The 22,549-nt window shown below is 39.7% G+C and overlaps 1 protein-coding gene across 1 annotated transcript in view; it reads right to left on the bottom strand.

Annotated features, from left to right (window-relative positions):
- Positions 1-22,549, bottom strand: part of LOC139721929 (hyalin-like) — a 64,139-nt gene that overhangs the window by 27,124 nt on the left and 14,466 nt on the right. Inside the window, exons 8-15 of the mRNA XM_071633254.1 lie at positions 21,508-21,654; positions 21,011-21,157; positions 16,647-16,728; positions 15,962-16,043; positions 15,542-15,587; positions 14,934-15,004; positions 14,254-14,261; positions 13,513-13,625 (exon numbers count right to left, since the gene is read on the bottom strand). Coding sequence (XP_071489355.1) covers positions 13,513-13,625; positions 14,254-14,261; positions 14,934-15,004; positions 15,542-15,587; positions 15,962-16,043; positions 16,647-16,728; positions 21,011-21,157; positions 21,508-21,654 — 696 coding nt within the window. The remainder of the gene's footprint in view (positions 1-13,512; positions 13,626-14,253; positions 14,262-14,933; positions 15,005-15,541; positions 15,588-15,961; positions 16,044-16,646; positions 16,729-21,010; positions 21,158-21,507; positions 21,655-22,549) is intronic.

Below are 22,549 nucleotides of genomic sequence, written 5' to 3'. Positions count from 1 at the left end.
ATCAGTAGTAACGTTAACAACTCATTTATATTACAGCAGAAGAGAAATCAATTAATCATAGCAGTTCAAAATAGATTGGCTATAGATGAAAATAATGAAAAAAAAAACATTGTATCCTTGTCAAAATGTCACGACCAATAATGAATGAAATATTTACCGACGACTGTTACTGTGAAATTGCATGTTGCTTCGTTCCCGCTCGAATCTTCAGCCGTAAAATGTACAGTGGTATTCCCGGCTGGAAAGATACTTCCCGACGAATCAGAAGAGGTGATAGTGAAGACCCCAGAGTTATCGGTTACATAGGGATCTAACCACGTGACATTGGCGCTGAACTGTCCCGGGTCTGTTGGCTGTGTGATGTCGGCGGGACAAGAGATGTTCGGAGATTCCAGATCTGAGAATAGATAGAGCGGATATGATGAAAGAACATAATTCTGCATACCGTTGCTACCGCCGCAAAATGACCAGTTGAAATGTTTTTCCCCTAATCCGGAATGACGACGAAACAGTTTGTCCTTATTTAAGTAGGTATTTTCCTTTTATGCAAACTGCAATGTGAATTTGACATAGTGTAAGTCATTTAATACGTATTCATATATGAGGAGCAAGCTGTCATTTTAGCAGACAATTTGATGGCATGGCCCTAAAAGGTGGAAAAGTTGCTATGAGAACAAAGTTACGAATAACATTGTTATCAATATTTACCGACGACTGTGATAGTAAAATTGCACGTGGCGTCATTTCCGCTCAAATCTTCAGCTGTAATAGATACTGTGGTATTCCCGGCTGGAAAAACACTTCCCGACGAAGAAGTAGAGCTGATAGTAAAGACCCCAGAATTATCTGTAACATATGCATCTGACCACGTGACATTGGCGCTGAACTGTCCCGGGTCTGTTCGCTGTGTGATGTCGGCGGGACAAGAGATGTTCGGAGACTCCATATCTAAAAATCAAAACACAAACAAACACTAGCTCAGTATCGTTGCCTTAGTGGACGAAATCTGAAATACATATCTTTTTCTATTATCTGTTACAATCCAAACAACGAACTCCTATCACCACATCAAGGAAGGGAAATTCATTTCAGGACGTCAAAATGGACTGGCTATAGAAGAAAATGATGATAAATACATTGTATGCTTGTCAAAATGTCACGACCAATAATGATTGAAATATTTACCGACGACTGTCACTGTGAAATTGCACGTTGCTTCGTTCCCGCTTGAATCTTCAGCCGTGAAATATACAGTGGTATTCCCGGCTGGAAATATACTTCCCGGCGAATCAGTAGAGGTGATAGTGACGACCCCAGAGTTATCGGTTACGTAGGGATCTGACCACGTGACATTGGCGCTGAACTGTCCCGGGTCTGTTGGTTGTGTGATGTCGGTGGGACAAGAGATGTTCGGAGACTCCATATCTAAACGTCAAAACACAAGCCAACGAATATTGCTTCAGTGGTCAAAAGTTGAAAAATATATCATTTTTCTAATAGCAGAAGTAATGTTAACAACTCATTTACATTATAGCAAAATGGAAGGGAAATTAATCTCAGCAGGTCAAAATGGATGGGCTATAGATGACAATGATGAGAATAACATTGTATGCTTGCCAAAATGTCACGACCAATAATGAATGAAATATTTACCGACGATTGTTATTGTAAAATTGCACGTTGCTTCGTTCCCGCTTGAATCTTCAGCCGTAAAATATACAGTGGTATTCCCGGCTGGAAAGATACTTCCCGACGAAGCAGTAGAGGTGATAGTGAAAACCCCAGAGTTATCGGTTACGTACGGATCTAACCACGTGACATTGGCGCTGAACTGTCCCGGGTCTGTAGACTGTGTGATGTCGGCGGGACAAGAGATGTTCGGAGACTCCATATCTAAACATCAAAACACAAGCAAACCAATATTGATTTGTGGACGAGAGCTCAAAAATATATCATTCTTCTAATATCAGTAGTAACGTTAACAACTCATTTATATTACAGCAGAAGAGAAATCAATTAATCATAGCAGTTCAAAATAGATTGGATAGAGATGAAAATAATGAAAAAAAAAACATTGTATGCTTGTCAAAATGTCACGACCGATAATGAATGAAATATTTACCGACGACTGTTACTGTGAAATTGCATGTTGCTTCGTTCCCGCTCGAATCTTCAGCCGTAAAATGTACAGTGGTATTCCCGGCTGGAAAGATACTTCCCGACGAATCAGAAGAGGTGATAGTGAAGACCCCAGAGTTATCGGTTACATAGGGATCTAACCACGTGACATTGGCGCTGAACTGTCCCGGGTCTGTTGGCTGTGTGATGTCGGCGGGACAAGAGATGTTCGGAGATTCCAGATCTGAGAATAGATAGAGCGGATATGATGAAAGAACATAATTCTGCATACCGTTGCTACCGCCGCAAAATGACCAGTTGAAATGTTTTTCCCCTAATCCGGAATGACGACGAAACAGTTTGTCCTTATTTAAGTAGGTATTTTCCTTTTATGCAAACTGCAATGTGAATTTGACACAGTGTAAGTCATTTAATACGTATTCATATATGAGGAGCAAGCTGTCATTTTAGCAGACAATTTGATGGCATGGCCCTAAAAGGTGGAAAAGTTGCTATGAGAACAAAGTTACGAATAACATTGTTATCAATATTTACCGACGACTGTGATAGTAAAATTGCACGTGGCGTCATTTCCGCTCAAATCTTCAGCTGTAATAGATACTGTGGTATTCCCGGCTGGAAAAACACTTCCCGACGAAGAAGTAGAGCTGATAGTAAAGACCCCAGAATTATCTGTAACATATGCATCTGACCACGTGACATTGGCGCTGAACTGTCCCGGGTCTGTTCGCTGTGTGATGTCGGCGGGACAAGAGATGTTCGGAGACTCCATATCTAAAAATCAAAACACAAACAAACACTAGCTCAGTATCGTTGCCTTAGTGGACGAAATCTGAAATACATATCTTTTTCTATTATCTGTTACAATCCAAACAACGAACTCCTATCACCACATCAAGGAAGGGAAATTCATTTCAGGACGTCAAAATGGACTGGCTATAGAAGAAAATGATGATAAATACATTGTATGCTTGTCAAAATGTCACGACCAATAATGATTGAAATATTTACCGACGACTGTTATTGTAAAATTGCACGTTGCTTCGTTCCCGCTTGAATCTTCAGCCGTAAAATATACAGTGGTATTCCCGGCTGGAAAGATACTTCCCGACGAAGCAGTAGAGGTGATAGTGAAAACCCCAGAGTTATCGGTTACGTACGGATCTAACCACGTGACATTGGCGCTGAACTGTCCCGGGTCTGTAGACTGTGTGATGTCGGCGGGACAAGAGATGTTCGGAGACTCCATATCTAAACATCAAAACACAAGCAAACCAATATTGATTTGTGGACGAGAGCTCAAAAATATATCATTCTTCTAATATCAGTAGTAACGTTAACAACTCATTTATATTACAGCAGAAGAGAAATCAATTAATCATAGCAGTTCAAAATAGATTGGATAGAGATGAAAATAATGAAAAAAACATTGTATGCTTGTCAAAATGTCACGACCGATAATGAATGAAATATTTACCGACGACTGTTACTGTGAAATTGCATGTTGCTTCGTTCCCGCTCGAATCTTCAGCCGTAAAATGTACAGTGGTATTCCCGGCTGGAAAGATACTTCCCGACGAATCAGAAGAGGTGATAGTGAAGACCCCAGAGTTATCGGTTACATAGGGATCTAACCACGTGACATTGGCGCTGAACTGTCCCGGGTCTGTTGGCTGTGTGATGTCGGCGGGACAAGAGATGTTCGGAGATTCCAGATCTGAGAATAGATAGAGCGGATATGATGAAAGAACATAATTCTGCATACCGTTGCTACCGCCGCAAAATGACCAGTTGAAATGTTTTTCCCCTAATCCGGAATGACGACGAAACAGTTTGTCCTTATTTAAGTAGGTATTTTCCTTTTATGCAAACTGCAATGTGAATTTGACACAGTGTAAGTCATTTAATACGTATTCATATATGAGGAGCAAGCTGTCATTTTAGCAGACAATTTGATGGCATGGCCCTAAAAGGTGGAAAAGTTGCTATGAGAACAAAGTTACGAATAACATTGTTATCAATATTTACCGACGACTGTGATAGTAAAATTGCACGTGGCGTCATTTCCGCTCAAATCTTCAGCTGTAATAGATACTGTGGTATTCCCGGCTGGAAAAACACTTCCCGACGAAGAAGTAGAGCTGATAGTAAAGACCCCAGAATTATCTGTAACATATGCATTTGACCACGTGACATTGGCGCTGAACTGTCCCGGGTCTGTTCGCTGTGTGATGTCGGCGGGACAAGAGATGTTCGGAGACTCCATATCTAAAAATCAAAACACAAACAAACACTAGCTCAGTATCGTTGCCTTAGTGGACGAAATCTGAAATACATATCTTTTTCTATTATCTGTTACAATCCAAACAACGAACTCCTATCACCACAGCAAGGAAGGGAAATTCATTTCAGGACGTCAAAATGGATTGGCTATAGAAGAAAATGATGATAAATACATTGTATGCTTGTCAAAATGTCACGACCAATAATGATTGAAATATTTACCGACGACTGTCACTGTGAAATTGCACGTTGCTTCGTTCCCGCTTGAATCTTCAGCCGTGAAATATACAGTGGTATTCCCGGCTGGAAATATACTTCCCGGCGAATCAGTAGAGGTGATAGTGACGACCCCAGAGTTATCGGTTACGTAGGGATCTGACCACGTGACATTGGCGCTGAACTGTCCCGGGTCTGTTGGTTGTGTGATGTCGGTGGGACAAGAGATGTTCGGAGACTCCATATCTAAACGTCAAAACACAAGCCAACGAATATTGCTTCAGTGGTCAAAAGTTGAAAAATATATCATTTTTCTAATAGCAGAAGTAATGTTAACAACTCATTTACATTATAGCAAAATGGAAGGGAAATTAATCTCAGCAGGTCAAAATGGATGGGCTATAGATGACAATGATGAGAATAACATTGTATGCTTGCCAAAATGTCACGACCAATAATGAATGAAATATTTACCGACGATTGTTATTGTAAAATTGCACGTTGCTTCGTTCCCGCTTGAATCTTCAGCCGTAAAATATACAGTGGTATTCCCGGCTGGAAAGATACTTCCCGACGAAGCAGTAGAGGTGATAGTGAAAACCCCAGAGTTATCGGTTACGTACGGATCTAACCACGTGACATTGGCGCTGAACTGTCCCGGGTCTGTAGACTGTGTGATGTCGGCGGGACAAGAGATGTTCGGAGACTCCATATCTAAACATCAAAACACAAGCAAACCAATATTGATTTGTGGACGAGAGCTCAAAAATATATCATTCTTCTAATATCAGTAGTAACGTTAACAACTCATTTATATTACCGCAGAAGAGAAATCAATTAATCATAGCAGTTCAAAATAGATTGGCTATAGATGAAAATAATGAAAAAAAAAACATTGTATGCTTGTCAAAATGTCACGACCAATAATGAATGAAATATTTACCGACGACTGTTACTGTGAAATTGCATGTTGCTTCGTTCCCGCTCGAATCTTCAGCCGTAAAATGTACAGTGGTATTCCCGGCTGGAAAGATACTTCCCGACGAATCAGAAGAGGTGATAGTGAAGACCCCAGAGTTATCGGTTACATAGGGATCTAACCACGTGACATTGGCGCTGAACTGTCCCGGGTCTGTTGGCTGTGTGATGTCGGCGGGACAAGAGATGTTCGGAGATTCCAGATCTGAGAATAGATAGAGCGGATATGATGAAAGAACATAATTCTGCATACCGTTGCTACCGCCGCAAAATGACCAGTTGAAATGTTTTTCCCCTAATCCGGAATGACGACGAAACAGTTTGTCCTTATTTAAGTAGGTATTTTCCTTTTATGCAAACTGCAATGTGAATTTGACACAGTGTAAGTCATTTAATACGTATTCATATATGAGGAGCAAGCTGTCATTTTAGCAGACAATTTGATGGCATGGCCCTAAAAGGTGGAAAAGTTACTGTGAGAACAAAGTTACGAATAACATTGTTATCAATATTTACCGACGACTGTGATAGTAAAATTGCACGTGGCGTCATTTCCGCTCAAATCTTCAGCTGTAATAGATACTGTGGTATTCCCGGCTGGAAAAACACTTCCCGACGAAGAAGTAGAGCTGATAGTAAAGACCCCAGAATTATCTGTAACATATGCATCTGACCACGTGACATTGGCGCTGAACTGTCCCGGGTCTGTTCGCTGTGTGATGTCGGCGGGACAAGAGATGTTCGGAGACTCCATATCTAAAAATCAAAACACAAACAAACACTAGCTCAGTATCGTTGCCTTAGTGGACGAAATCTGAAATACATATCTTTTTCTATTATCTGTTACAATCCAAACAACGAACTCCTATCACCACATCAAGGAAGGGAAATTCATTTCAGGACGTCAAAATGGACTGGCTATAGAAGAAAATGATGATAAATACATTGTATGCTTGTCAAAATGTCACGACCAATAATGATTGAAATATTTACCGACGACTGTTATTGTAAAATTGCACGTTGCTTCGTTCCCGCTTGAATCTTCAGCCGTAAAATATACAGTGGTATTCCCGGCTGGAAAGATACTTCCCGACGAAGCAGTAGAGGTGATAGTGAAAACCCCAGAGTTATCGGTTACGTACGGATCTAACCACGTGACATTGGCGCTGAACTGTCCCGGGTCTGTAGACTGTGTGATGTCGGCGGGACAAGAGATGTTCGGAGACTCCATATCTAAACATCAAAACACAAGCAAACCAATATTGATTTGTGGACGAGAGCTCAAAAATATATCATTCTTCTAATATCAGTAGTAACGTTAACAACTCATTTATATTACAGCAGAAGAGAAATCAATTAATCATAGCAGTTCAAAATAGATTGGATATAGATGAAAATAATGAAAAAAACATTGTATGCTTGTCAAAATGTCACGACCGATAATGAATGAAATATTTACCGACGACTGTTACTGTGAAATTGCATGTTGCTTCGTTCCCGCTCGAATCTTCAGCCGTAAAATGTACAGTGGTATTCCCGGCTGGAAAGATACTTCCCGACGAATCAGAAGAGGTGATAGTGAAGACCCCAGAGTTATCGGTTACATAGGGATCTAACCACGTGACATTGGCGCTGAACTGTCCCGGGTCTGTTGGCTGTGTGATGTCGGCGGGACAAGAGATGTTCGGAGATTCCAGATCTGAGAATAGATAGAGCGGATATGATGAAAGAACATAATTCTGCATACCGTTGCTACCGCCGCAAAATGACCAGTTGAAATGTTTTTCCCCTAATCCGGAATGACGACGAAACAGTTTGTCCTTATTTAAGTAGGTATTTTCCTTTTATGCAAACTGCAATGTGAATTTGACACAGTGTAAGTCATTTAATACGTATTCATATATGAGGAGCAAGCTGTCATTTCAGCAGACAATTTGATGGCATGGCCCTAAAAGGTGGAAAAGTTACTATGAGAACAAAGTTACGAATAACATTGTTATCAATATTTACCGACGACTGTGATAGTAAAATTGCACGTGGCGTCATTTCCGCTCAAATCTTCAGCTGTAATAGATACTGTGGTATTCCCGGCTGGAAAAACACTTCCCGACGAAGAAGTAGAGCTGATAGTAAAGACCCCAGAATTATCTGTAACATATGCATCTGACCACGTGACATTGGCGCTGAACTGTCCCGGGTCTGTTCGCTGTGTGATGTCGGCGGGACAAGAGATGTTCGGAGACTCCATATCTAAAAATCAAAACACAAACAAACACTAGCTCAGTATCGTTGCCTTAGTGGACGAAATCTGAAATACATATCTTTTTCTATTATCTGTTACAATCCAAACAACGAACTCCTATCACCACAGCAAGGAAGGGAAATTCATTTCAGGACGTCAAAATGGATTGGCTATAGAAGAAAATGATGATAAATACATTGTATGCTTGTCAAAATGTCACGACCAATAATGATTGAAATATTTACCGACGACTGTCACTGTGAAATTGCACGTTGCTTCGTTCCCGCTTGAATCTTCAGCCGTGAAATATACAGTGGTATTCCCGGCTGGAAATATACTTCCCGGCGAATCAGTAGAGGTGATAGTGACGACCCCAGAGTTATCGGTTACGTAGGGATCTGACCACGTGACATTGGCGCTGAACTGTCCCGGGTCTGTTGGTTGTGTGATGTCGGTGGGACAAGAGATGTTCGGAGACTCCATATCTAAACGTCAAAACACAAGCCAACGAATATTGCTTCAGTGGTCAAAAGTTGAAAAATATATCATTTTTCTAATAGCAGAAGTAATGTTAACAACTCATTTACATTATAGCAAAATGGAAGGGAAATTAATCTCAGCAGGTCAAAATGGATGGGCTATAGATGACAATGATGAGAATAACATTGTATGCTTGCCAAAATGTCACGACCAATAATGAATGAAATATTTACCGACGATTGTTATTGTAAAATTGCACGTTGCTTCGTTCCCGCTTGAATCTTCAGCCGTAAAATATACAGTGGTATTCCCGGCTGGAAAGATACTTCCCGACGAAGCAGTAGAGGTGATAGTGAAAACCCCAGAGTTATCGGTTACGTACGGATCTAACCACGTGACATTGGCGCTGAACTGTCCCGGGTCTGTAGACTGTGTGATGTCGGCGGGACAAGAGATGTTCGGAGACTCCATATCTAAACATCAAAACACAAGCAAACCAATATTGATTTGTGGACGAGAGCTCAAAAATATATCATTCTTCTAATATCAGTAGTAACGTTAACAACTCATTTATATTACAGCAGAAGAGAAATCAATTAATCATAGCAGTTCAAAATAGATTGGATATAGATGAAAATAATGAAAAAAACATTGTATGCTTGTCAAAATGTCACGACCGATAATGAATGAAATATTTACCGACGACTGTTACTGTGAAATTGCATGTTGCTTCGTTCCCGCTCGAATCTTCAGCCGTAAAATGTACAGTGGTATTCCCGGCTGGAAAGATACTTCCCGACGAATCAGAAGAGGTGATAGTGAAGACCCCAGAGTTATCGGTTACATAGGGATCTAACCACGTGACATTGGCGCTGAACTGTCCCGGGTCTGTTGGCTGTGTGATGTCGGCGGGACAAGAGATGTTCGGAGATTCCAGATCTGAGAATAGATAGAGCGGATATGATGAAAGAACATAATTCTGCATACCGTTGCTACCGCCGCAAAATGACCAGTTGAAATGTTTTTCCCCTAATCCGGAATGACGACGAAACAGTTTGTCCTTATTTAAGTAGGTATTTTCCTTTTATGCAAACTGCAATGTGAATTTGACACAGTGTAAGTCATTTAATACGTATTCATATATGAGGAGCAAGCTGTCATTTCAGCAGACAATTTGATGGCATGGCCCTAAAAGGTGGAAAAGTTACTATGAGAACAAAGTTACGAATAACATTGTTATCAATATTTACCGACGACTGTGATAGTAAAATTGCACGTGGCGTCATTTCCGCTCAAATCTTCAGCTGTAATAGATACTGTGGTATTCCCGGCTGGAAAAACACTTCCCGACGAAGAAGTAGAGCTGATAGTAAAGACCCCAGAATTATCTGTAACATATGCATCTGACCACGTGACATTGGCGCTGAACTGTCCCGGGTCTGTTCGCTGTGTGATGTCGGCGGGACAAGAGATGTTCGGAGACTCCATATCTAAAAATCAAAACACAAACAAACACTAGCTCAGTATCGTTGCCTTAGTGGACGAAATCTGAAATACATATCTTTTTCTATTATCTGTTACAATCCAAACAACGAACTCCTATCACCACAGCAAGGAAGGGAAATTCATTTCAGGACGTCAAAATGGATTGGCTATAGAAGAAAATGATGATAAATACATTGTATGCTTGTCAAAATGTCACGACCAATAATGATTGAAATATTTACCGACGACTGTCACTGTGAAATTGCACGTTGCTTCGTTCCCGCTTGAATCTTCAGCCGTGAAATATACAGTGGTATTCCCGGCTGGAAATATACTTCCCGGCGAATCAGTAGAGGTGATAGTGACGACCCCAGAGTTATCGGTTACGTAGGGATCTGACCACGTGACATTGGCGCTGAACTGTCCCGGGTCTGTTGGTTGTGTGATGTCGGTGGGACAAGAGATGTTCGGAGACTCCATATCTAAACGTCAAAACACAAGCCAACGAATATTGCTTCAGTGGTCAAAAGTTGAAAAATATATCATTTTTCTAATAGCAGAAGTAATGTTAACAACTCATTTACATTATAGCAAAATGGAAGGGAAATTAATCTCAGCAGGTCAAAATGGATGGGCTATAGATGACAATGATGAGAATAACATTGTATGCTTGCCAAAATGTCACGACCAATAATGAATGAAATATTTACCGACGATTGTTATTGTAAAATTGCACGTTGCTTCGTTCCCGCTTGAATCTTCAGCCGTAAAATATACAGTGGTATTCCCGGCTGGAAAGATACTTCCCGACGAAGCAGTAGAGGTGATAGTGAAAACCCCAGAGTTATCGGTTACGTACGGATCTAACCACGTGACATTGGCGCTGAACTGTCCCGGGTCTGTAGACTGTGTGATGTCGGCGGGACAAGAGATGTTCGGAGACTCCATATCTAAACATCAAAACACAAGCAAACCAATATTGATTTGTGGACGAGAGCTCAAAAATATATCATTCTTCTAATATCAGTAGTAACGTTAACAACTCATTTATATTACAGCAGAAGAGAAATCAATTAATCATAGCAGTTCAAAATAGATTGGATATAGATGAAAATAATGAAAAAAACATTGTATGCTTGTCAAAATGTCACGACCGATAATGAATGAAATATTTACCGACGACTGTTACTGTGAAATTGCATGTTGCTTCGTTCCCGCTCGAATCTTCAGCCGTAAAATGTACAGTGGTATTCCCGGCTGGAAAGATACTTCCCGACGAATCAGAAGAGGTGATAGTGAAGACCCCAGAGTTATCGGTTACATAGGGATCTAACCACGTGACATTGGCGCTGAACTGTCCCGGGTCTGTTGGCTGTGTGATGTCGGCGGGACAAGAGATGTTCGGAGATTCCAGATCTGAGAATAGATAGAGCGGATATGATGAAAGAACATAATTCTGCATACCGTTGCTACCGCCGCAAAATGACCAGTTGAAATGTTTTTCCCCTAATCCGGAATGACGACGAAACAGTTTGTCCTTATTTAAGTAGGTATTTTCCTTTTATGCAAACTGCAATGTGAATTTGACACAGTGTAAGTCATTTAATACGTATTCATATATGAGGAGCAAGCTGTCATTTCAGCAGACAATTTGATGGCATGGCCCTAAAAGGTGGAAAAGTTACTATGAGAACAAAGTTACGAATAACATTGTTATCAATATTTACCGACGACTGTGATAGTAAAATTGCACGTGGCGTCATTTCCGCTCAAATCTTCAGCTGTAATAGATACTGTGGTATTCCCGGCTGGAAAAACACTTCCCGACGAAGAAGTAGAGCTGATAGTAAAGACCCCAGAATTATCTGTAACATATGCATCTGACCACGTGACATTGGCGCTGAACTGTCCCGGGTCTGTTCGCTGTGTGATGTCGGCGGGACAAGAGATGTTCGGAGACTCCATATCTAAAAATCAAAACACAAACAAACACTAGCTCAGTATCGTTGCCTTAGTGGACGAAATCTGAAATACATATCTTTTTCTATTATCTGTTACAATCCAAACAACGAACTCCTATCACCACAGCAAGGAAGGGAAATTCATTTCAGGACGTCAAAATGGATTGGCTATAGAAGAAAATGATGATAAATACATTGTATGCTTGTCAAAATGTCACGACCAATAATGATTGAAATATTTACCGACGACTGTCACTGTGAAATTGCACGTTGCTTCGTTCCCGCTTGAATCTTCAGCCGTGAAATATACAGTGGTATTCCCGGCTGGAAATATACTTCCCGACGAATCAGTAGAGGTGATAGTGACGACCCCAGAGTTATCGGTTACGTAGGGATCTGACCACGTGACATTGGCGCTGAACTGTCCCGGGTCTGTTGGTTGTGTGATGTCGGTGGGACAAGAGATGTTCGGAGACTCCATATCTAAACGTCAAAACACAAGCCAACGAATATTGCTTCAGTGGTCAAAAGTTGAAAAATATATCATTTTTCTAATAGCAGAAGTAATGTTAACAACTCATTTACATTATAGCAAAATGGAAGGGAAATTAATCTCAGCAGGTCAAAATGGATGGGCTATAGATGACAATGATGAGAATTACATTGTATGCTTGCCAAAATGTCACGACCAATAATGAATGAAATATTTACCGACGATTGTTATTGTAAAATTGCACGTTGCTTCGTTCCCGCTTGAATCTTCAGCCGTAAAATATACAGTGGTATTCCCGGCTGGAAAGATACTTCCCGACGAAGCAGTAGAGGTGATAGTGAAAACCCCAGAGTTATCGGTTACGTACGGATCTAACCACGTGACATTGGCGCTGAACTGTCCCGGGTCTGTAGACTGTGTGATGTCGGCGGGACAAGAGATGTTCGGAGACTCCATATCTAAACATCAAAACACAAGCAAACCAATATTGATTTGTGGACGAGAGCTCAAAAATATATCATTCTTCTAATATCAGTAGTAACGTTAACAACTCATTTATATTACAGCAGAAGAGAAATCAATTAATCATAGCAGTTCAAAATAGATTGGATATAGATGAAAATAATGAAAAAAACATTGTATGCTTGTCAAAATGTCACGACCAATAATGAATGAAATATTTACCGACGACTGTTACTGTGAAATTGCATGTTGCTTCGTTCCCGCTCGAATCTTCAGCCGTAAAATGTACAGTGGTATTCCCGGCTGGAAAGATACTTCCCGACGAATCAGAAGAGGTGATAGTGAAGACCCCAGAGTTATCGGTTACATAGGGATCTAACCACGTGACATTGGCGCTGAACTGTCCCGGGTCTGTTGGCTGTGTGATGTCGGCGGGACAAGAGATGTTCGGAGATTCCAGATCTGAGAATAGATAGAGCGGATATGATGAAAGAACATAATTCTGCATACCGTTGCTACCGCCGCAAAATGACCAGTTGAAATGTTTTTCCCCTAATCCGGAATGACGACGAAACAGTTTGTCCTTATTTAAGTAGGTATTTTCCTTTTATGCAAACTGCAATGTGAATTTGACACAGTGTAAGTCATTTAATACGTATTCATATATGAGGAGCAAGCTGTCATTTCAGCAGACAATTTGATGGCATGGCCCTAAAAGGTGGAAAAGTTACTATGAGAACAAAGTTACGAATAACATTGTTATCAATATTTACCGACGACTGTGATAGTAAAATTGCACGTGGCGTCATTTCCGCTCAAATCTTCAGCTGTAATAGATACTGTGGTATTCCCGGCTGGAAAAACACTTCCCGACGAAGAAGTAGAGCTGATAGTAAAGACCCCAGAATTATCTGTAACATATGCATCTGACCACGTGACATTGGCGCTGAACTGTCCCGGGTCTGTTCGCTGTGTGATGTCGGCGGGACAAGAGATGTTCGGAGACTCCATATCTAAAAATCAAAACACAAACAAACACTAGCTCAGTATCGTTGCCTTAGTGGACGAAATCTGAAATACATATCTTTTTCTATTATCTGTTACAATCCAAACAACGAACTCCTATCACCACAGCAAGGAAGGGAAATTCATTTCAGGACGTCAAAATGGATTGGCTATAGAAGAAAATGATGATAAATACATTGTATGCTTGTCAAAATGTCACGACCAATAATGATTGAAATATTTACCGACGACTGTCACTGTGAAATTGCACGTTGCTTCGTTCCCGCTTGAATCTTCAGCCGTAAAATATACAGTGGTATTCCCGGCTGGAAATATACTTCCCGACGAATCAGTAGAGGTGATAGTGAAGACCCCAGAGTTATCGGTTACGTAGGGATCTGACCACGTGACATTGGCGCTGAACTGTCCCGGGTCTGTTGGTTGTGTGATGTCGGTGGGACAAGAGATGTTCGGAGACTCCATATCTAAACGTCAAAACACAAGCCAACGAATATTGCTTCAGTGGTCAAAAGTTGAAAAATATATCATTTTTCTAATAGCAGAAGTAATGTTAACAACTCATTTACATTATAGCAAAATGGAAGGGAAATTAATATCAGCAGGTCAAAATGGATGGGCTATAGATTTCAATGATGAGAATAACATTGTATGCTTGCCAAAATGTCACGACCAATAATGAATGAAATATTTACCGACGATTGTTATTGTAAAATTGCACGTTGCTTCGTTCCCGCTTGAATCTTCAGCCGTAAAATATACAGTGGTATTCCCGGCTGGAAAGATACTTCCCGACGAAGCAGTAGAGGTGATAGTGAAAACACCAGAGTTATCGGTTACGTACGGATCTAACCACGTGACATTGGCGCTGAACTGTCCCGGGTCTGTAGACTGTGTGATGTCGGCGGGACAAGAGATGTTCGGAGACTGCATATCTAAACATCAAAACACAAGCAAACCAATATTGATTTGTGGACGAGAGCTCAAAAATATATCATTCTTCTAATATCAGTAGTAACGTTAACAACTCATTTATATTACAGCATAAGAGAAATCAATTAATCATAGCAGTTCAAAATAGATTGGATATAGATGAAAATAATGAAAAAAACATTGTATGCTTGTCAAAATGTCACGACCAATAATGAATGAAATATTTACCGACGACTGTTACTGTGAAATTGCATGTTGCTTCGTTCCCGCTCGAATCTTCAGCCGTAAAATGTACAGTGGTATTCCCGGCTGGAAAGATACTTCCCGACGAATCAGAAGAGGTGATAGTGAAGACCCCAGAGTTATCGGTTACATAGGGATCTAACCACGTGACATTGGCGCTGAACTGTCCCGGGTCTGTTGGCTGTGTGATGTCGGCGGGGCAAGAGATGTTCGGAGATTCCAGATCTGTGAATAGATAGAGCGGATATGATGAAAGAACATAATTCTGCATACCGTTGCTACCGCCGCAAAATGACCAGTTGAAATGTTTTTCCCCTAATCCGGAATGACGACGAAACAGTTTGTCCTTATTTAAGTAGGTATTTTCCTTTTATGCAAACTGCAATGTGAATTTGACACAGTGTAAGTCATTTAATACGTATTCATATATGAGGAGCAAGCTGTCATTTCAGCAGACAATTTGATGGCATGGCCCTAAAAGGTGGAAAAGTTACTATGAGAACAAAGTTACGAATAACATTGTTATCAATATTTACCGACGACTGTGATAGTAAAATTGCACGTGGCGTCATTTCCGCTCAAATCTTCAGCTGTAATAGATACTGTGGTATTCCCGGCTGGAAAAACACTTCCCGACGAAGAAGTAGAGCTGATAGTAAAGACCCCAGAATTATCTGTAACATATGCATCAGACCACGTGACATTGGCGCTGAACTGTCCCGGGTCTGTTCGCTGTGTGATGTCGGCGGGACAAGAGATGTTCGGAGACTCCATATCTAAAAATCAAAACACAAACAAACACTATCTCTGTATCATTGCCTTAGTGGACGAAAACTGAAATACATGTCGTTTTCTGCTATCTGTTACAATCCAAACAACGATCTCCTATCACCACAGCAAGGAAGGGAAATTCATTTCAGGACGTCAAAATGGATTGGCTATAGAAGAAAATGATGATAAATAGATTGTATGCTTGTCAAAATGTCACGACCAATAATGATTGAAATATTTACCGACGACTGTCACTGTGAAATTGCACGTTGCTTCGTTCCCGCTTGAATCTTCAGCAGTGAAATATACAGTGGTATTCCCGGCTGGAAATATACTTCCCGACGAATCAGTAGAGGTGAGAGTGACGACCCCAGAGTTATCGGTTACGTAGGGATCTGACCACGTGACATTGGCGCTGAACTGCCCCGGGTCTGTGGACTGTCTGATGTCGGCGGGACAAGTGATGGCCGGAGACTCCAGATCTAAGTGAAATATTTATCAATTATACCGTTAATAAAAGATATTTCTGTGTAGTACTGCTACAGTCAAAGACCAACGGAGATGTTTCTTAGCTTGATTTTGAACACCGACGACTAAGAACGTAATTAATTGTTTTCCCATCATAGTTTACATATTACTACGAATTTCAGCAGGAAATAGGGTTGTTTGGCATTGAAAAACAGTAATGACACACCTATCAAGAAAGTAATGTCGAATTTTGTTCTCAATAATTAACATTTCTTAAGAAAATCATGAGTAGTTAGTATTCATTCATTTACCGACGACCGTGATTGTGAAATTGCATATGGCTTCATTCCCGCTTGGATCTTCCGCTGTAATGTATACTCTGGTATTCCCTGCTGTAAATACACTTCCCGACGAAGCAGTAGAGGTGATAGTGACGACCCCAGAGTTATCTGTAACATATGCATCTGACCACGTGACATTGGTGCTGAACTGTCCCTGGTCTGTTGGCTGTGTGATGTCGGCGGGACAAGAGATGTTCGGAGATTCCAGATCTGAATATCGAAAGAAAGAGGGTTCGTATAACGGCAGAGGACAACGACAATGGTACGCAGTTTTCAATTTTAGAAATTATGGGAACCCGGAAGAATGAATAAAAAAAATTTAAATGATTTATAAATATCTATAAACGTGTTCTTTATAAATTATTGTTGCATTCGCTAAAGTATCAAAAGAAGAGGGTGCACATGTTTATAGAACTGTTCAATGTTACCCACCAACGTGATGGTATTTTCTCTTTTAATATGTGCTAGACAAACACATGGATTCGAGCAGGAAATAAAATGTCTGCCCAAACTTTGCTCTTAAAGGAAACCTCCAGATGATTTTCAGATTTTTACATTTGAACCACTATAAGTTAGTTATACTGAGGACAGAGTTTCAGAATTTGTGATAATTGGGATGAAGAATAAGAATATCTTCAAAATTTAGAACAAATTGCAATGAACAAGGATGATGACATGACAGAGTCACCATAAGAATGCATGAGTTGGGGCTCAAGGAAGCAGAACAAAAGAAGAAGGCATGCATAGATTATACACAGGTGAACTCGTTAGCAAGCGGTATTGTAATGGGATTACACTGCTACATTTCTTAAATATGTGAACCTCCTATGTCATCATCCTTGTTCAGTGTAATTTAAGGTTTTTCAAACTATTGTTTCTCTGCTCAAGAACCACAATAAATTCAAAAAATCTATACATGGAGTTGTCGATTTATGTACTACATGATGTGAAATTATGAAAATCGTCTGGAATGTCCCTTTAATACTAATGATATACGTTCCATTTTTTTTTTTGAAAGAGTCACGGGAAACAGTATAATTGATAATTATTTACCATCGACTGTAACTGTAAAATTGCAAGTTGCTTCATTCCCGCTCGAATCTTCCGCTGTAATAGATACTGTGGTACTCCCGGCTGGAAATATACTTCCCGACGAAGAAGTAGAGGTGATAGTAAAGACCCCAGAATTATCTGTTACGTAAGGATCTGACCACATGACATTGGCGCTGTACAATCCTTGGTCTGTAGACTGCGTTATGTCGGCGGGACAAGTGATGTTCGGAGACTCTAGATCTGAAAGGTCAAACGATGGAGGAACCCATCCTGTGAATTGTTGAAACCTTGGAATATCGCTGCAATGGTATGCAGTCTTGACCTTCAACAATGTTACAACATCATTTCATTTTATTTATTTCATTCTTTCTTTTTTCAGCAAACACAGCACAAAATGATTCAGAAGATAATTGTTAACAAATAAAAAATTATACATGCATACCGGTAAAATACAAAGTTGCGCTTGTAGAAAAAAAAAGAATTGAGAGGTCCACTGAAAAGCATGCTTGTAAATTGTGACCCACTCAAAGGATTCTTGTGAACATATTTTTTACAAAGACAGGACAGAACAAGATAGGAGAAGGCACAACGACATTAAATGACTTGACAAAAGGGTATACCATTGAAAGTAATGAAGCACAACAGGATAAGCGAAAGAAAGGAAAAAAAAAAGGAAAAGCCCACACGCTGAACATCGGGATCGGAAGAGGAAATTGACAGACGTGATTGAAGTGCTTCGGAGCTCAAGCAGCTCAGCAACGTTTGTACAATTAAGATGATGTAAAAATTACAAAATGATGAATTCAATGATTGGCGATGGACCCTCAGGTTGTATAGACCAGTTAGCTAATGAATGGTATATATATTAGCATGAATTTAAAAAAAAAAATCAACTTACGCTTAAACGAATTCAAGGATAGAGAATTTTTTTTATATCACAGCTTAAAGAATTCCAGAATCTATTGACGGTGTATATAAATGTATTTTGAGCCAATAAAGTTCTCAGGATGGGTAAATGAAACTTATTAGATAATTGGGATATGGGATAATTATGAAAAGATTGATTTCATGGAAACATTGAATTAAAGATAATGAGAAGTGCATTTGTGTTATAATTAAACATAAACTGATCCAGCTGAAAGAAAAACAAATCTTTAATTTTTAAAATATCATATTTAACAAATAATGGATCTGCATGGGAACGTGGTGAAACGCCACAAATAATATGAAGTGCCTTTTTGTAATTACAATATTTCATCTAATAAAGTGTGATGGGCACTACCCCATGCAAAAAATTCCATTATCAAGAAAGGTAATATTAATGAAAAATACAACGTCAGCAAAGAAGACAACGGAAAATGAGATTTAAGTCTATTAATGCTATCAATATTACGCGAAATTATTTTACTAATATTAATAATATGAGGCTTCCATGAAAGTTTATCGTCCACTGTGATACCGAGAAACTATGTGAGATACACGTTCTAAATGAATGTCATCAAAAATGATATCCGTGCGTAAAACTTCTATTGACTTAGTAAATAATATATACTTGGTTTTCTGAAGATTAAGTGATAATTTATTGGCTCTTATCCATTAAGCTACTTTTTTTTTTTAAATTTCAGAATTGACAGTGTGGACAAGAGTAATTGGATTTTGGTGGGAGAAGAAAATATTTGAATCACTGCAAAAAGTATAAAAGAAAGTATGTCGGATGATCTGCAAAAATCATTAATTTGAATGATGAAAAGTTAAGGTTCTACTACATATACATTTAATGACTTCAAGACTAGAGTTGTTCTCAATCAAAGATATATGTGACCGTGCACCTCAAAACGAACATAAAGTCGCACACACTGATTTTGCGTGAGGACTGAAAATAAGTGAAATGGGTCAACCTAGTCGAACTTGACTTTTTCATATTTTCTGAAAGAGCGGGTTTTCGTTTACATTATGCTAAAATTTGGTATCATAAAACGGGCAGGGAAGTGTGTTTTTTTTAGCAATTTATCTCGAACATTTTTGGTAGAATAGTGTGATTAGGTGTGTCTTTAGAATCCCTTTTTCATTTCTGAAAAACCTTGTCCACACTCTTCACTTTCAACTCTAATAACTTTTGAAAGGATAGTGCTACTGCTTTGAAAGTTGGCATTAATTATGGACAGAATGTGTTAATGAGGCATGCTTAATTTCAGTTTAATCTGATAATCCCTTCATTGTTGTTACTCTGGTGGTTTACTTCCTGTTTTTTGTCCCAATCATCGCACAGCCAGCACGGTTTGGTAAAGATTAAGGGCTTGAATAGACACTGTACTTTAGAGCCTCTTTTCTCAGTTCCCACTTTTCCTGAGTTTGTGCTTTCTTTCCAATATTTAGATAGGTTAGGAGAGTCCATTTGATTTAAGTTATACATCATTTTAAAGCTTAAAGTCTGCTCTTTCAGAATATGGTCTTAACTAAAAATTCATGTCTGATGACTTTTTGTTTGTTTTGAGGTGCAGGGTCACATATATTGTTTTCGGTTTTGCAGGTAACTCCTGAACAATGATGTTTCCGAACACAAGGTTTGCACAAAATAGCGGACCTCGAATTAAAAAAATAATGAGTCTTACAACAGACTTTGCGTTCGATATCATCAATCTGACTTTGATCAAGAAACTCATGGATAAAGAATAATATCAACATCAATATCTACCAACGACTGCGATGGTGAAATTGCACGTTGCTTCGTTCCCGCTCAAATCTTTAGCCGTGAAATAAACAGTGGTATTCCCGGCTGGAAATACACTTCCCGATGAAGAAGTAGAGGTGAGAGTAAAGATCCCAGAGTTATCTGTTACGTAGGGATCTGACCACGTGACACTGGCGCTTAACAATCCCGGGTCTGTAGACTGTGTGATGTCGGCGGGACAAGAGATGTTCGGAGACTCTAAATCTAAATATCGAAAGGAAGAGGAGATCATTTTGTGCAACGCTGTAAATGCGAAGGAATCGCAACAATGATATACAAATTGGTGAAGTTCAAAAATTATGGCAACATACGAAATCAAGAAGAAAAAGAAAATCAAAATTGACGGGATTCCGAGTACAATGAACACATTACGTTCACCCCTACGAAAGTGCGAAAGAACCGAAAATATACTGTGCAGTTAAAATCTATAAATACAGTGTTGCCAACAATCATAATGTTCTTCATTTTTTCAAATTGATACAAGCCAAAGACAGGGATTCATTTTCAGCAGGAAATAAGATATTTGTTAACAACTTTGCTGTGAATATAAGGCATGCAAGTTGATACCATTTTTGTCATGACCTCGTCAGGTACAATAATATAATCGATATTTACCAACAACTGTGATAGTAAAATTGCACGTTGCTTCGTTCCCGTTCGAATCTTCAGCTGTAATAGATACTGTGGTATTCCCGGCTGGAAATATACTTCCTGACGAAGCAGTAAGGGTGATAGTAAAGAGACCAGAGTTATCTATTACGTAGGGATCTGGCCAATTGACTCTGGCGCTATTCACTCCTGGGTCTGTAGACTGCGTGATGTCGGCGGGACAAGTGATGTTCGGAGATTCTAGATCTGAAAGATCAAAAGATAGAGAACCCATTCTGTGCATCGTTCCAACCGCGGAAAATCTATGCAATGGCACGCAGTTTTGTCTTTTAACAATGATGCCAGTCAACAGAAGGGCTGCACATAATAGCGGACATTCGTACACACACACACACACCAAAAAAAAAAAAAAAAATACTAAAGTCATATAGCAGGATTTTCGGTAAATATCATCAATTTCATTTTGATCAAGAAAGTAATGAATAACAATTAAATATCAATACCAACGACTGTGATAGTGAAATTGCACGTGGCTTCATTCCCGTTCGGATCTTCAGCTGTGATAGAGACTGTAGTATTCCCGGCTGGAAATATACTTCCCGACGAAGCAGTAGGGGTGATAGTAAAGACCCCAGAGTTATCTGTTACGTAGGGATCTGACCACGTGACTTTGGCGCTGTAAAGTCCAGGGTCTGTTGACTGTGTGATGTCGGCGGGACAAGAGATGTTCGGAGACTCGAGATCTAAATATCAGAAGAGAGAGGAACCCAATATGTGCATTGTTGTATACGTGGAGGAATCCAGTGCATGCAGTCCTGAATTCATACAAAGACGATAACAAGTACAAATAATCATTTGACTGTAAACGTCGTAGTCACACACGAATCTGTGCAAGATCATCAGGACAGACGTTACTGTAGATAGTACTAATTATGATGTGCTCAAGAATTTCATGCGCGACAATAATCCGATGATCAATACTTACCGATGACTGTGATAGTAAAATTGCACGTCGCTTCATTCCCGCTTGGATCTTCCGCTGTAATAGATACTGTGCTATTCCCCGCTGGAAATATACTTCCCGAAGAAGAAGTAGAGGTGATAGTAAAGACCCCAGAGTTATCTGTTACGTAGGGGTCAGACCACGTGACGTTTGCGCTGAACTGTCCCGGGTCTGTAGACTGTGTGATGTCGGCGGGACAAGAGATGTTCGGAGATTCCAGATCTAAATATCGAAAAAACAAAGGATCAAACTTTGTACAATGTTGCAACCGCGGAGGAATTACGACAAAGATAGAGAGTCTTGAATTTAAGAATATATTGAACAAAAAGAAAAATCAAAGAATTAAACAAAATCAAAAGAACAATGAACAAATTCTGTATGAAATATCATTTTTACTGAATAAAAAATGGCAAAATGTGCACATGTTTATAATCATACCCTGATACCAACCATCCTTTCCTCTTTTACTGAGTATTGGAATAACTCAGGGATTCCAGCAGGATATAAAATGTTCCTGCGAACTTTGCCGTGAAGACTAGTATTAGTGATCCACGTACATTGCTAATCTTGCAGAAAAAGTCGTGTGAAACAGCAGAACGGATATTTACCGACAACTGTGATAGTAAAATTGCACG

Source organism: Diadema antillarum, unplaced genomic scaffold (assembly GCF_040938485.1).
Source record: "Diadema antillarum isolate AM-2024a unplaced genomic scaffold, OU_Dant_1.0 scf00000152, whole genome shotgun sequence".
NCBI classification, from domain to species: Eukaryota; Metazoa; Echinodermata; class Echinoidea; order Diadematoida; family Diadematidae; genus Diadema; species Diadema antillarum.
Note: the sequence above shows the minus strand (reverse complement) of the source record. Positions and strands in the feature narration are given on the sequence as shown.